At 34.4% G+C, this 17,734-nt stretch overlaps 1 protein-coding gene across 4 annotated transcripts in view; it reads right to left on the bottom strand.

Moving 5' to 3' along the window:
• The window catches only part of AKAP9 (A-kinase anchoring protein 9), a 110,600-nt gene that overhangs the window by 68,132 nt on the left and 24,734 nt on the right, over nucleotides 1-17,734 (bottom strand). For 2 of the 4 annotated variants that reach the window (XM_032180991.1, XM_032180992.1), the window contains exons 3-7: nucleotides 11,298-11,342; nucleotides 4,257-4,310; nucleotides 3,683-3,853; nucleotides 1,027-1,182; nucleotides 30-227 (exon numbers count right to left, since the gene is read on the bottom strand). In XM_032180991.1, the coding sequence (XP_032036882.1) occupies nucleotides 30-227; nucleotides 1,027-1,182; nucleotides 3,683-3,853; nucleotides 4,257-4,310; nucleotides 11,298-11,342 (624 nt within the window). The remainder of the gene's footprint in view (nucleotides 1-29; nucleotides 228-1,026; nucleotides 1,183-3,682; nucleotides 3,854-4,256; nucleotides 4,311-11,297; nucleotides 11,343-17,734) is intronic. The other 2 variants (XM_032180993.1, XM_032180995.1) reach the window with 2 other exon arrangements.

Genomic DNA, 17,734 nt, shown 5'->3' with positions numbered 1-17,734 from the left:
AAAGAGGTCTTTTCTAATAAGGAACATACCATTTCATACGTTTTGATTTTGTCATGAAGATGTGCAATCTGCACTTGAAATTCTTCATTCTTCTTCTGGTAATTCTTCAGCAGACATTCTTGTTCTTCTAGCTGTTGCTGATGTGAAAGTATCTGTTGCTTGGCTTGCAATAAATCAGCAGCTGTGCAACTATGGCTGGTGTTCCTTAGGGCTTCACTTGCCTGTAACTTGCGTGTTAAAAACAAAACAAACAAAAGAAAAACAACAACAAAAATGTATCAAGTGTTTCAGAAACAGCTTGCACTACAGAAAGAGACAGCTATGGTCTTCAATTTTATGTTCCACTTCACAAGCACAAACAATTACAAAATTTTATAACTTCTTTCAGGAGGAACTGAAATATTGCTGTTTTGTTGGAAGACCACTAAACAAAAAATATTAAAAAAAAATTAAATTGTTTTATGGTGAGCTAGTACAGTACAACAGTGTCTCAGAAAAATCCCTAGATAGTAATATGAACTAGTTGTAATTACTGGTTCCCAATCCAATTTTAATTAATTATCTAGGTAATCAAGAACACCACAAGAGGCAGATTTTATCCAAAAACACAGGGCTGAAGTGTGAAATGGTGGCCCAGCAAACTGATGGCTCGCTGTTTTGATTGGAAAGGTAACTGGATTTCAGCCCAAAGTTTTGAGAACTGTAATTACATGAGTGTTTTTCCCCCTAAGATAATTGCCATCATCCAGTATTTATCAGCAGCTATCACTACACATTAGGAAAGAAAACAGACTAATCTCTATTGTTTTATAGTGAATTAGTACAATAAACCAGCAACTATAATGATAACTGTAGGACTGTTAAATTGACTGCAGATAATATACAGGTCCCTATACCAAGGGACCAACTCTTAAAAAATGCAAAAGCATAAAATTCTTTATTTCTTCAGGAAGCAACTATTTATAGACCCTCCAAAGCGACATGAGTTTTCAAACCCAAATAAGCATTGTTAGTGCTGTAACTTACATGCTGAAACTGAATTTGCAGTTTTTGGCTTTGTTCTGTAAGCTCCAAAAACTCCCTCATAGTTTCATCCTTTTCTTTCCGTGCTTGCTGTAGGTTAGTAGTGAGCTGAGTGATAATATCATCTCTTTTTTTGATAGCAGCTTCAAATTCTTGCAGCTACAAAAAATAAAATTTAAACGATTAATATACATCAAAGCCACAGACAGAAAAAATACTAACTTGTTCTAGTTAAACAGGAATATATGTTCCCTAGCATCTCTTAAAAAGATGAACAGACATACTGGAAAATTCACTTTCACTAACTCTTATTTGTAAGCATTTCAGTGACATTTTTTGTCTTCATACAACAGTGTACAGGTTCTCCATAAATATACTTATCGAAAAAAAAAAGGACAAAAAAAATTGGAAATTTTAAGAAGATTAATTACTTAATTAAATATAGAATTTGCTTTTAAAGAGTGTGGCCATGTAAACCATACCATCATAATAGAAATCAGGATACCCAATTATAAAGCATCAGCAATTTTGTCCAACTATCCTTGTCCACACATTTTTCACACAATAAATGCAAATTACATCACCTGTCACAAAGTGCAATAAATTGCATTGATTATATTAAAGGTATATAATAGACACTATGTGGTAACTTACATTGCAAACCTTATTAATAACTACATGAAAAATCAGCTCAGGTTGCAAAACTGATGCAGTGTATTTCATAGGTTCATCTTCTATAATTTATGACAATAAAAAAATGATAAAAGGACAGAAAAAATTTTCTTTGCAGGTTTTTTTTTTTTTTTTTTTTTTGTGTGTAAGATAACATTAGCCAGAAATCCTATAATACTAATTGGGTCCACATGCATGTGCAAATACATAAAATCGATATGTTATTCACTTTAAAGTCACTTTGTTGATTTGAACTCATTCAAAGCTAGTACATGCTTCATCTCTACACATCGGAAATTTCTAAAACCATCAGTCACCTTCTGTAACTGTTTTGTTTACTATGCTCTCAAAAAGAACTTTCTCCAGGTTACATGCTGATTACTGAAGTAAAATTATAGTGCTTTCAGAAAAAGACTACTGATTTAGAGGATAGGGACATTATTCAGTGGGACACAAAAAACAAGAGGCCCTTAAACACGCCAACCTGGGCAAAGAATTTGAGGAAATTCTTTAAAGCTCTTTTCAGAGCTTTAAAACTTACTTTAGAAAGTTCTGTTCAGAACATTTTTGTGTCAAAATATGGATCTAGTGGAAATACTAGATGCTTGTTATAACAAAGAAAATAAGGAACAGATCAGATACTTGTGTCATATTTTTCCTTTTGCGTTTGTTCAACGAGATTGAGTAAATTTATCTGTTCAAATCTACACACTTTTGTGTTACTTCTCAACTTTTTTACTCAACCTTTTTCTTTAACAAACAGGCAGAACTACCACACACAATAAATCTGCTGTATCCCCTGTTTTTTACAATTCTTTTTTCTTGTGAAAAATAAGCTGTATGCATTCCTCAGATGAGATAATATGCACTGTACCATTATCATAAAGAATATGCTGCAGCTAAAATGTATTTTAAGTATTACTGTACTGCAGCATGTTTTAATAGATTTTGATTTATTTTTAAAATATTAATCATAGTCACTTAAAAATGTAAACATTTTCACTTTAAACAGTAGGCACAACTGCTTGAAAATAAAATGATATTATGTTCTTTATTATGATATGACTATTATGTTTAGCACAATGGACATAAGTCACAGCAATTAGAAGATAAACTTGTCTTAAAGTGCAACACCAGACAAAGCAATGATAAACCATCTCCCTCCAAGGCAACCACTTGTAGATCACTGGTAGTGGAAAACATAACATCCATTTTCACAGATAAAGTACAAATGGAAAAAGCAAAGAATTATAACTGTGCAGTAACAATGAAGGTGAAAATAACTGAATTTTAAAACAATTTTCATATTCTATAGCTCTTTGCAAAACAAAGAAAAGCATACAGTGACATGGCGTGTACCCAAATTAAAAGAAAGAGACAAGTGAGATGTAGCGCTTGCTCAAACTGGTAGTATTTAATATTCTTTACAACCTAACTTTATATTTGAATGATATTTCTAAATTAAGAAATATTTTGCTGTAATCCCTAATTATTATAATCCCAAATTATAATCCTGGCTCAGTTGCCTTGTATTTCAGACCGTGAAATATCAGTGAATTTTAGGTATACAGATACCTTTCTGGTTTGAGGCCCAACTTAGTAATATCATTCCTTAAGAAGTAAAACCTGATATTTTTTAGATCTTTGAGGAACAAGAAGGTATAAAAGAAATGCAGTCTTTGCACAAATAAAGAAGAATTACGACTTTTCTCGAAGAAAATCATCTCTCCATTCCTGATATGAAGAAAGTCACTGAAAAGAACACTGAAACTTTACTCACAAAATATAGAAAAAGGACACATGATGGAAATGCCATTCAAAGAAACAGAGCGCGTGGTATGTGATTAAAAGAAATTACATATAATTCCATATAACATGCTAACTGCATTCTGAACAACTGTAATTAAAGGTGAACTCTTTCAGGTGATACTCTGCATTTTTGCATGTAACCAAGTAGTAAGTAGAAAGCAACATAAGGTAATTATACCTGTTGCAATCCTTCTGTACCATATGCTGCCCTCATTTCTTCTAGCTCTCTGTTTAGTTCTTCAATCTCTTGTTGTTTCCCAGCCAATTCATTCACCATCACCTCTAGTTGCATCTCAGAGTGTTGCATTCCATGTTCTGAACAAAGCTCTCCAACTCCAAATTCTTCTTCCTAAATCAATCCAAGTTCCTTAACATGCCATTCTTATGCTTTATCAAGATAAGTAAACTCAAATATCAAATTCTGTATCAAATGCCACCTTAGAACATTAACATATAATACAGTATTGAGGATCTTATTACCATGGTAACCTCTTTTGTTAGTATAATTCACACCTTAAAAACACTGACATAAAGCATTTCTGCAAGTCTTGCCTTATAATATTAGCCTTAATACAAGCAGTGAGACGTTTTTTATTTTATCTTTAAACTGCATTTATATATCAAGCAATGCAGATACAGAGCACAGCATGCAAAACAAAGTATTAGTCAACAGCACAGCTTTTGTTTGAACAAATTGTTTGAGGTTTTTAGTATTCATTATTAGTATTACAATTCAATTTGCAATACTGTACCCTGATTAAGTCTGCAGGTATAGCTGTTCTTGTCACAAAACTGCAACCATTTACCTGTATAAAGACAATTTCTAAGTACATTATTATTTGAAATAAACCTTGATTTCTATTTTTGATTTGTTTGAAATCTTTGATTCCTGCAGACACACATAAATCCTTACGCCACAAAAAATTATTTAATTTGAAATACAAAATAGCATTTTAGAAAATAAACTGCGTCTAACTCTGCACAGGTAACAGATAAACCCCACAAATTACAAAAATAGATATTATTGTCTAAAACCAAAAAACGTATTAGAAATGTAATCATCTGGAGAAAACAAAGGAATTCAGATCTAAAGGTCAATGCAAAGCTTTACACAGTAAATTATTAAAATGCAGTAATACTCCATTTTAAATTATGTTTAATATTTCTATAGATTACTAGACATAGTAATTTCCAAAAGACATTATATACACCCCAAGATCTACTATTTCTAAAAATATTCAGTATCTCTATAGTAGATGATAGACTGATGTTCACAATCTGGAGGAATTTCTTATGATTAAAAAGGAGCAGAAATTATCCATTTAACATAAGACATTTGAAAATTTTCTCTTTCACTCACCTAATGCTGCAACCCCTGTCAGCTTCCAGGAGAATTTTGGTTCCACAGACCATACAAACCAATAATAATGTATTTCCAAAAGGTAAGCATGCGCCAAAGTTATAGGTTAAAAATAAAATAATATTTTTTTAAAAATTGAGATAAAAATAACATACTATGTATTTGTGAGAAATCATAAGACAGACATACAGGCTTTTAAACCAACAGACGAATGTTTTAAAATGAGAAAGCAAGAAGAGCTGTATTTCCTCTCAGAGCTCTTTATCAAATGAGCCTGAAACAAAAATAATAGTACTAGAGGTGGAAAGGTATTGTATCAGATCCAAATACTGTGTTTACATCAAAAAAGCAACTATATAGCTCTGATATCTGCTATAGTAAAGATTGGGGGTTCTTTACACAAAACTATCATGTCTGAGCAAATCAGTAAGTTACTCGACACAGAATCATACTGTTATAAATGGGATCAATATAGTTATCAAGTTTTGAATAATCTTGCATCAGACATGAATTGGCAGAGCTGACATACTGCCACTTCAACTCCTGACTTCCTCACTGAAAAGGAAGATGCCACAGAGAGATTACTACCTTATTTCAGAAAGAATAAATAAAATTGCAGCAAACATCAGTCCAGGCAGCTCACAGAGGCACTGCACATCATTTGTGTATCACCAGATGTTTGCTCTGCATTCAGCCATACAAGTGTCTACACAGAGCCTAGCACCAGTGTCTATTTTCTGGCTCACGTCCCAGATTAATAACCCTACTAGTTTAATAGAAGCTATTATGAAATAATGATTTTCCTTCTGTTTAACTGTTATTTTATTTAGGCTTAATTGCTAAAGATGTAGTGTTATGGTTCTTGTGAACTGCCACACAGGGCACCCTTCTCTTGCTATGGATCCTTTCAGCGTGGAACAACCCATGACTCTTTGATGCTTTATAACAAGAGCTGCAAGGACAGACATAAAAGCCTCATCTCCTTAGATGTTCCAGACTCTTTAGCAGCTGAGACTTCTACAAAAAGATTTTATAAAATGGATTTTGGCATACACATTCCAAACAACTGCCTGGAACTTTGGAAATACCCCTTGCTTAAACAGAAGCCTAGCTCTTAGATATCACTGAAGTGAACCATACCAGCATCTCAGCCCATTCTGTTTCTCATCCCATACCTTCTCCTTTCAAATGTCTTATGCCTTCTTGCAAAGTGCAAGTTGAAACATGACAAGAAAACAATCTGCACCATAATCCATCAGAAATTCACAATGCCAGAATGCTGTCCTGACAGCAGCCATGTGAACAACCTGGCAACATGAGGCAGGACAGGAATCCTGCTGCATCAGACCAGATTGATTGTTGTGGCTGGATATTAGTTTCAAAAATATCATTCCAAAATTATTTTTTCACTCAGCTGCAGACTGTAGTCCAGATACCAACTTTATTGTTAAAGACACCTACATGAGGCCTACTGGACTCGTGTGGCATCTCCTTGGCCCAGTGGTTTACCTGTACAGAGCTCTTCTGCAAGCCCATACTATTGATGTAGAGTATTATTATTTCTTCTTTTAAAGCTTTGCAATTCACCTTTAACACTGAAATTGCCTTACGCCTTGATGTTTTATGATGTGCTTAGTTATTTACCCCAGCATACAATTAAACATTTAAAGAAGCAATCAAACTACATAAGATAAGATAACGGAAGATAATGGGAACAAGGAGTAACAAACACTCTGAGTATAACTGCATAATCAATTAACCACAAAGCAAGAAAAAAATGCAATTTTACAGCACATTAGCTACTCAGGAGCAACTGTTTGGATGAATATAAGACATGAAACCAGCAACAGTTATGGAAGTCCATCAAAGTATGCTCTGTCTTGAGTTTTCTTTCTTGCTTGTATTTTCAAAATAATTCACATAATATTTGCTATTATAATAATGTATAAGATACAATTTGTATTGTATTGGCTAGAAACAAAGGTATAATCTACACTGTATCAGTAATACATATGCTAAGCAAGTGAAGGCAAGCTTCCTCCACAAAAATACAAGAGAAAACCAACTTTCACCACTAAGTAACGCAGCAATTTATGACAACTGCCACCAGAGGTCAGGATTAAATTTATGAAAACACTTCATTTTACGACAGGTTCATCACCCTCTCCCTTCCCCTAAGTGCTCCTCAGATCTTGGAATACTTGAAACTGTACCTCAGAAAGACTGTGCAGTTACACATAACATACTGTTACTGCTAACATTGATGTCAGTACTATAGAGACTTCTCTTTATGTATTGCAAACTCGTGCTCAGCATGAATCAATGCTTGCTGTTCAATCATTGGTAAATGTAAAAACACTCCAATACAGGAAAGCACTATAACCTATTATAGGCTGGCAAGAAGAATTACGGTTAAAAAAAAGTGCTTTGATTTGGTAGTAGAAACATACAGAAGGGTCTGGAATAAATTAACATTTTTACCTCATAATTTTAGTTTTTTTCTTTTTCTTGTGCATTTTGGACACCCAATTAATTTACAAAAGTTAATACTTTGGCTTTCAACACTGCTTGCCTGTGCTCTTAGGAACATTTAGCCTTTCCTCAGTTTTCTAGTTATGTCACAATTGACTGTATGGAACTTAGCAAAATTAGCAATTAGGACAATTGGGGAAACTCAATTTTTTTAAACTCCATAAATTAAAATAATTTTCAGTTTCTGATGAAAATAATTACAATCATATAGTATAACTAAGTCTAATAACTTCTGAAGAATAAGAATTGACAGCCTTTAAAAATACTACAGTTTAAGATATTTTACAAAAAGAATCCTGTAAGACAAGAACACTGATATAAGCATTTACTGATTCCTTCAATTTTTATTAGAAAACTCCTTATAACCCTGTCTAATTAGTCTATCAAAGAATTAAATACTTATCACTGAATTTTATCCAAAACCCCAAGAAAAGTGGATGACGAATTAAAAATACGTGGCTTATTTTACCAACTATAAAAAGTATATGATTTAAAACCCATTTCACTTTGAAGTGTGACAGTCTCCAATTCAATGTAATTTCTGACAAAAACAACTAAAGAGAATACAGATGTGCTAAAAAATAGGAGAAAGATGGATGAACAATCCTCTATTTGTACAAATGTGTGGTTTCTTAGAATTCCAAAAAGGAGGTAATGTATCTGAAACTAAAGTAAGCCCACGATTTGACACAACTTCATAATTATGCTATTATATATAAAATTCAACTTATTCTCATGTTTCTCACCTGAAAAGGGCTCTGATTGTTTTATTTAAAGGATGGTCATGAACGTAAACAAAGTTTTTCATAACAGAAATAATATAACAGTTGATATGAAACACACTGAAAATTCAGTGTAATTCCTAAATATAGGTATTCTTAAATATGCCATTTCCTCATTGCAGATACCAACCAACTGCATTAAATTAAATTAAAAACAGCTTATTAAGGTAGCAACTCTCACCACTTCAATTTGTTCTTCACCAAACCCAGTACTACTTTACTACTCACAAATTTTGTATTGCCTACTTCTGTTTTAGGAAAGAAGTCTCACAGAGGAAAAAAAGTTGTTTTGGAGGGATGACAATACAATATGCCTTGAAAAGCATTCTGTAGGAAATCTTTTTTGTTTGTTTGTTTTTAAAGGCACATTCAGAAAGCAGTCTGGTTGTAATTCTTTATTGTCTTTATTTTCTCTCTGTAATGTCTTTAGTATCTAAGAATTTGATCCCTAACATACTCTGTAGACACCTGGGGAAATCTTTGAAGAATGAAGCTGGGTAAAAATTATGTCATATTAAAGTATTTAGATGTGATAAGTCAACTAATACTAATAATAAAACACTAAAAACATTTCCGCATGCCAGAACATATCTGCAATTATGATAAGGCATTATGCCATATATTTTCTGTCTCCTTCTGCAAAGATATGTTTGCTTGAGCTTTCGTCATCAATTTCCAACAGTGCATCTACAACCTCAGAAGCGATCAAATTTTCTTACTCATATTCCATTATATATAATATATATATATATATATATATATATAAAATACCTCACCTGTAAATATATATGAACATCAATGCCATTGTTAACTTTTTTCAAAGGTTCATTCTGCACAGATTGCGTATTCCATTTTACAGTAATCACATACCGTGGTGATGCATATATTCTAAAAAGCTGCCGTAAGGTCACAGCAGTTGTTCAATAGTAGAGTTATTTTACTCTCAATGGCAAACAGTACGTACATGCTTTCCTATCTTCTTTCCATACATAATAAAAACTCAGGTTCTTTTTGTTCTTTATTTAATTCCTTGGAAAATATGCAAAAACAATGCATATTTCATCTGTGAGAAATATTACATCTTTACTCTGACTTTTCCCCATGTGGAGTTTGCACCTTTCCACTTATCCCTCTCCTTATTTTTTTTTTTCCTTTCTTTCATTTATACCACTTTGAAGCTGCTGGCCTGGAATCTTCAATTCTACAGGTGCCTGACCTGGAGAGATGTGTGTATATATGTGTGTATATTAAATTTGCATTACAACAAACATAGCATAAGAATGATTGTAATTGATCAGACCAAGGGTCCATTTGGTTCAATATTCTGTATATGAAAGTAATTAATAATGAATGTGAGGGAATGTTTTCACTGTACTCCCAACTGCCTTCTCCTAACACACCAGAAGAAAGTGAGGGTGCTTATAAACAAGGACAGGAAGAACAAATGGGAGAGAAAGATTCAAACTGGGGAAGAGAGGGACAGTGAAAAGACTTCAACTAAAAAGACAAAGACAAAATCTGTGGGGGAAACTAACTGTGATTTGATGAGAAGCTGGAAAGAGACAGTACTGCTGAAATTGAACTTGAGCAGAACATTAGAAGACAGACATAAGAGGTGGAAATAAATAATATTTTTTCAAGGGAGAGAGAAAAAGCGTTAAAAACAAAAAGCTTATATGAAGCTGGAAAGGCTGGAAAAATAATCTGGGTTTAGGAATCACTAATGAAGGAAAAGGAAGGCCAGAAAGGGGCTATAGGAATGAGCTAAGAAACCAAGCAAGTGGGAAATGGGGAAGGACAAGGAAAAGGGAAAAGATTAATATAAACTATTACAGGGAAGGTAGGAAACTCTTTATGAAAAAGCTCAGGAACAGAAAACATACAAGAGTTGGTCAAAAGAACAGACTGGAAGAAGTAATGAAGACAAAGCCTTAAAGCTGAGAAGGAGAAACAGAGGTCCCCCCAGTTTTCAGGGCATGCCTAGACTGTCCATTGTGGCAATGATTTCACTCTTAGACCATACAGTGTGCTAGGTCAGGGACACATTGTCTGGTGTGCACATTCGCTTAGAGCTCACAATAAGCGTTTATAATACTAGTAAGGAACAAATAGTTATTCTAAGGTGTGTCAGCTTTCTCTTAGAAAGGCTGAATCAAAGGAGGCACAGTAAATATTCTAAACCAAATTTACTTCAGCAATGGAGGCATGTTTGATTACTTGATCCCCTCTTACTTAGCCAAGCCTAAGATTCTGGGGTGTGTTTTACAAAAGTGCTTAGCACAGAGAGCTGCAAACCAAAACAGCTACCATTTGAGACATGAAGAACTTGTTTTTTTTTAACTACTATTTTTACATCAGATACTCCATGGCTATTTTGTGCACCCATGTTCTTGTCCCTCCGCTAAACGTGAGGTAGTTCATTCCTTATGAACATAATTGTTTCATTTGTTGAGACCAAATTTCCATATAGCCTACTTCCCTCTTAAGCAACAGATACGAATAGTGGATGCCAATGTGTGGTGGGCAACTCTGTCCAGCAGCTAAGGCCCAGCGCAGTCGCTCACTCACTCCCCCACCAGTAGGATGGGGGTAGGATCAGAAAGGCAAAAGCGAGAAAAAATCATGGGTTGAGATAAGAATAGTTCAGTAAGTATAGGGAAAACAAACACACACACACCAGCCAAGTGATGCAAAGGCAATCACTCACCACCTACCAGCAGCAGAGTGATGACCAGCCAGTCTCTGAGCAACAGCTACTTTGGAACTCATTACGACATAATCAACTCATTAAATAATTTTCAAAAGAAAATGAATTATCCCCAACCATAACTCCAATAGTAACACAAATCATTACTATGACCAGAACGGTGACACTGTTATAACAGTTCATAAATCTATTGTATTATCAATTACAGCAGCCATCCCATTATGTAGTTGACACAATGCTTGCTTTAATGGTACATGAATCATACCAGTAATGACATGCAACATCTTTGTCTATAACATCACGTGTTATTTCCTTCCTCCTCTTTTTGGAAAACAGTGCACAGCATTTCAATAAACGTGTAAAAGAAAAAGTTAAAAGGAAAGTTAGAAAGGAAGTGTTTCTTCAGTCTTACCTCAGAACTGTAATCTTCTACAGTAGTGGAAATTTCACTTTCCGGCTAAAACAAAATATTAAAATATTTACAATGATGGAATTCTAAAAGTATTAAACAAGACATATGCCATCTCTCTCTGAGAATGTAGATGGTACTAAAAAATATAACAGGTATCCATGATTGCGATTAGAATATATACAGTAAAGGCTACCTTCACTTCCTTGAAATCCCAGCTTTAAATAAAAACAAATACTTTGCTTAAAATCAGGAAAAACACATTGTTATTTATTTTCCTAATGCAGGTAACAACTATGTGGCCATATCATCCTATACTTTTTAGTGGGAACCATGTAGTTCTTCATCACATTTAAGTTGTGCATTATCTGCTAATAGCATAAATAATCTTTTAGAACTATTTGCTTCAATCTTCAAAACAATCAAGATTTGTTTTTCGTCTGTTAATATCAAGTATTTTTGCCTAGAGATTTATTTGAAAATCAATACAGAAAGATGGCCAAATGAACTCAAGTTTAATGGATATGTCTTCTGTACTAAGGGGTTAATCCACACTCTGCTGAAAATCAATTAAAAACATTTAAATCCTATGAGCTCACACATCAGTGTTTGCCACTGTAAGACTTCTGTGTTATTCTTTTGCTGTCACAATCAATTACGAGTAGTCAACATTTTAGAGGCACTCATCTTGCCCTCCAAGCAACTATGCTCTCTCCCAAGACCTGATCAAGCGTAATTAAAAATCCAGCTCCTTCCATTATTAAGCCATCCACTCTCTATGCTTCAATTGTTCTTTGATCAACAGAAGTAATTAGATTTTATGTAGCTCATCTGTCTGAACCACATGGGTCCAGTTTAAAAGGAAATAATTCAAAAAAGTTCATATATACAGATATTGTTAGCAACACATCTTCTGATAGGACAATGCCAATAAAGCTATTCATCAGTTCTCCCATTAATTTATGAGATTTGAAATAGGGATCTGTTTCACTATGACTTCAGGTTGTTAATTTGCACTTATTCTACCACTTATGCCACACAGCATTTTCTTGGTACAAACAGCTAAACTCTTCTGGCAAGATGTTTTTTATTTTTATTTAAGTTTCTTCACTGATAACATGGTTGATGGTTAAAATATACTGAAGAGACATTACAAAGGCCCTTTATATCCAATTATCTTTATCATCAATGCAGCTAGTATCTTAATGATAATGCACAAGAGCTAAGTACTTTTTAGAAAATCAGAAATACTTTCATCTGTGAACGTTATTCAGAGGAACTTACTGCAAGGTAATAAGAAAAAGGAGGTAATCTGCCTACAAAAAACAGGATGTCCATTTTCTTGTTTCTATATGCTGTTTGTTCAGAAGATATGTTCTTTGGTACTAGCTGTCCAACATTATCGCAGGACTCAGAAAAGAAGTCAAATACTAAAATGGTCACAAGAAAGAGAAGTGATTATGTTCCTTTGAAAAACTTACGTGGATGATAATAAAAGATTTTTTTTTTGTTTGTTTGTTTTTAAAAAAAAGGGTTTCCAGTACTAACATACTCCAATTGCAATGGATGAGTACTAAAGGGAGAGAACCAAAGGAACAAAATTCTACCTAAATTATTGACTTTTTTAAAATTACTTCAGTGTAAACTGTTATACAAACATAACTACAAAATTCTAGGTTCATTTTTGAATATGGATTAATTAGTGGGCAGAAGAAAAAACAAGTTTATTTTAGCTTTGTCAATTTACAAGAAAATTATAATTAACAGGAAAGTAGCAATCAAAATTTTACTGTATTTTCTGATTTATAGGCTTCTGGCAGTCTATAATAATGTAGCTTCCAGTTTTTATAGAGTAGGATAAATTTATAAGAGCATTATTAATTAAATAAGGCCTTAGTCATGTGGGAAAAAAAGCAAAAACTTTCATATGAAGACAAAATTTTGCCAGTGGAACTATTACTTCATCTATCCTTTGTTCTCACTTGTTGCTGTTACATACACAAGTATGTGGCTGAGCTAACAGTTTCCAGTAGTGATAACTGAGGATCCAGCTTAACTTCTATTGCTCTCACAAAACTAATCCAAGCTCAACTGTATACTTTAACTTTTGAATTAATGCTACATAGTCTAACATTTTTTCCTCAAATGAAAATGTATATTGACATTCAACTACTGCTGCAAAGAATGCAGTATTAAATATGACTACCCTCTTCCTTACAGAATCATGGAATGGTTTGTGTTGGAAGGGACCTTAAACCCCATGCAGTTCCAACCCCCCGCCATAGGCAGGGACACCTCCCACCAGACCAGGTTGCCCAGAGCCCCATCCAGCCTGGTCTTGAACACTTCCAGGGATGGAGCTCCCACAGCTTCTCTGGGCAAGCTGTGCCAATGCCAGGTTTACCCCTCCCCTAGTAAAGAATTTCTTTCAAATATCTAATCTTAATCTCCCCTCTTTTACTTTAAAGCCCCTTGTCCTATCACTCACTCCAACAGCTCCATGTCCTTCTTGTGCTGGGGCCCCAGAGCTGAACACAGTGCTCCAGGTGGGGTCCCACAAGAGCAGAGCAGAGGGGTAGAATCACCTCTCTCGACCTGCTGGCCACGCTTCTTTAAATCCCATTTCTTTAGATCCTGTATTCATGCTTGGGATTGCCCTGTCCTAGGTGCAGGACCTTGTACTTGGATGCTTTGTTCTAAGATTTCAAAGCACTGAAACAGGAACATGAATAATTCCTAAGTACTTAAATAGCTTTGAGTTATTTAAGTATTAATTCACAACAGTTCTGTTTCATTTATTTCTGTCTCAGAATACCATCTCTGTAAGAAAAAAGGCTACATTCAGAGTTGCTCAACAATTAAGGCCATCTTTTCCAGCATTTTTTTTGCATATTCTTTACTCAATGCTAAAATATTTTGGTGTTCCCAAATTCTTATTCCTCTCAGTTTACTCTGAGGGCTGTGCCAGACTTACTTCTCACCTAGTTGGTCTTACTAAGGTACAGAGTGTATAAAGCAATTTTCTCTCTACACTTCCTTCCTTCCCACCAATAATTCCAGAGAACTTAATAAATTCTCTCTCAGAAACAATACATGAACCTGCTTATATCCCATCAGAACCACCAGGCACTGAGTGCTGTGGATAAATAAACTCATAAAACTCTAAACATTTACAGAGACATTGTTTTAAAAGCAGTTTTTCATTATACTTCCAAATATGGAAAAAACATTAATAAAAATCCCTCCATACTGAAAATGACAGATGTTGAAAACCATGCTCTGAGTATCACTAGGTCAAGAATGACACATATCAACTTGCATGTGAGCTGCAGTCCATCTCTCATATCACCTTTCCATGGGTCATTAGAGATACACAAATGATCGTGACTTGGCTAAGACTGAATAACAGGACCATGACTAGAAAGAGAGGCAAAAAAAAATGTACGCTGAAAAAGTCAATCAAACCCTCTCTTTAGGTCATCCTAAAGAAATTAACTCTTAATATTTGTAGAAAATTCTCAATATGAAGTGCTATTCTTATATACTGCCTAGTCATGCCTTTCTTTGTTTCTATTCCTAAAATTACTGAATTTAAACAAATGTATTCCCTGGCCATTAATGCCCCAAACCAAACGACTATCATCAGATTTAAATAGAATACATCTTAATGTATATAAAGCACTGCCAAAACTGAGCATGACCTGCAGTGAGGTACCCCACTTCTCAGCATCTCAATTTCCTGTATCAGAAATCACCACCAGCCTAGAGGTAACCTCAGCATTTAAGGAGGTTTCTTCTCTTTGGTAATGTAGAACTGAGCTTTATAAATTTTCAAACTAAAAAACAAAATACTCTTTATATCCTCAAAGACTGTTCTTCAATATGGATAATTTCAGTGTTGGTAAACTGAATTATCTATCATTATTTACAGACAGTTTGTTGTATGCACCAAAAAAAAAAAAAAAAAAAAAAGGTAAGATCCTGGCAGTCCTTGATCTTTGTCATAACTATACACTGCTGAGAATCTAGTATTTCCTCTCATAGTGCACACTTTAACATCGAACAGATTATTTCCAAACATTAGTTTAGCATATGAATCTTCATTTTCCATCTTCAAATTGTTTTCATTAGCTGAACTGTCCTTTTTTTTCTTTTTCATACTACATTTTCTTTCATTTTCTTTATTCCTCCTCCCCTCTCCCTCCTTGCAGCCCTCCATCTTATTGTACATCCCAGAATACCTCTTCCCCAGTCAAAGCTTTTGGTTGATTTTTGCTTTCACACTTCTAACACAGGAGTGCCTTAACTACCTTCAGCAGCCACACCTGTTCCTATTGAGGTGCTCTCTTTCTCCATACTGCTTACATTTCCTTATTACTGTCACTTTTCATCCTTACTTCTCCTCCAGAATCCCAAACAGTGTCTCCTTACTCTGTACTTCTGTTCCTTGCCCATCAAAGCTGAGTGACTAACTAACAATTGGAGTAAGTTAGGGAAACGAAACAATGAGCCTGGAGTCTCTAGCCTCTAGCCTTTATCATCCACTTGAATAAACAGTTAAGCTATTCTAGAACTACTACCCAACAGATTTGTCCTATGAAAAACAAAAGACGAGTTACTAATCCAACTGTAATCAATTAGCAGGTATTCTTCATCACAGAACTTTGAACTTTTCTTTTTTAAGAAGCTTTATTTAATAGCTTTTACTACTCAAGTGACTCAGGGACAATTTTACTGTGCCACGGGTTAATTTCTTTTGCTCCTCTGGCACTGGTACATTCTTGCAAATCTGTCTGATCTGCTACATCATTTAAAGAAGTTGATCTCATCAATTATTTACACTAGAACTGGCTTTTCTTTTTTTTTTTTTCCGTTTTAATTGCAAAACCAAGTAATCCTAAAACCAAGAGTTTCAATGATCCAATTTATTTCCTGAGTTGTCTCTTTATTTCCTACTTATCTTTATTTCTATATAGAAAAGAACACTGTAGATCTCAAGACCAAAAGACTCCTGCAACAGAATAATGACAAAAAAAAAATAAAGCCAACTAGAAAGTCAACATTGAAAAATTTAACATGCAGCAAGTTCAGACCCAGAGACTTAACCGAGAAGTACCAATTGGGATTTCTCCAACAAATCTTGTAAATAAAATATTCCTCAGACATAGGATGGAAAACATTACAGAAATTACAGGTAATTTAAGACAGGTGGTAAAACTGAATGGACAAGAAGGATACAACAAAAAGAGTTTTTCTCCAGAGTTCTTTAATTAGTTCCTGTAGTTTAAGGGATTGCAGACAGATGGAGGAATTAACACTTAAGTGAGAGGAAAAAAATGGAAAGAACTGAGTTGAGGAACAGGGATGACAGCAAAAAATAACTTCTATTCTCTAAACAGACTTTTTCCCTCTCTGAAAAGGCGTCATCTAGCTTTGGATAAAGAATGAGCTCCAACAGGAGTACCTCTATCTCACTTTCCTTTATTGATAACGAGTAAGAGAACTCTTGATGATTTGTATTCGGGCATGCTAATTCTACTGGGGACTAAAAATTCATAGGAGAAAAGTTGCAGGAAAATAAGCTTCTTCCCATATAACTATCAGAGCAGAATCCAGCCAAAACTTTTAAACAGAGAAGTGTGGTCAGATGTTCGGAGTCTATTTCGTGGCACAAAAAGAACAATTCCAAATATGAATTCTAGTAAAAGGTGAAGTAAGTAAATTGAATTGAAATTTACCTAGAAAGTAATCCTGCATAATGCCTCCAGTAATCTTGCCTTACTCTCCTGACACAGCAGCCTATAAAGATTTAACATTGGGTGAAAAAGCAAACAGCTCAAAGAAGCTGTCTTTAATTCACTGCAGGGATTAGCCTGAAACTGCCTGTTACATTGGCTGCCATGTCAACTAAGCGAGCTCTAATCCAATTACTGTAATACAAGCTCACTGTCCAAAGCATTGCACTTATAAGACTAAAAACAGTGAATTATCAGATTCACTAAGACTACTTCAGATTTTTTCCTCTTCTATTAATACTGCACAGATAGAGACTTTAGCAATTATCTTTCAATTCCAAAATAACAATTACTTATTTAAATGAATAAGCAGGCCATAAACAACACGTAGCAAATAAAAATGTTCTCCCAGTTGGGTGCAACTTGTTTTACTGGAAGTGAATACTGCTTCTGGAATCAGTATGTCATGAGCAATTCAGCAGAGACAAGTTACAAGTGAACAGCAATCACCATGCTTATTCTTTTAAAGCTACATTAATAAAACAAACCAAACCAAGCTAAGCATCTTCATATTTAGCTATTTTAACATAATAGAAGTTGATTTGGCCTTTTTTCATTCAAGCCAAAATAAGCCAGACATCAGAAAAATAACGCCCAATCTTAAGAATGTGTCTGTGTGTGTGTAATCTTTTGCAACTGCAGCAC

The sequence above is a fragment of the Aythya fuligula genome, chromosome 2 (genome assembly GCF_009819795.1).
Source record: "Aythya fuligula isolate bAytFul2 chromosome 2, bAytFul2.pri, whole genome shotgun sequence".
Taxonomy (NCBI): Eukaryota; Metazoa; Chordata; class Aves; order Anseriformes; family Anatidae; genus Aythya; species Aythya fuligula.
This window is presented reverse-complemented; position numbering and strand designations above follow the sequence as displayed.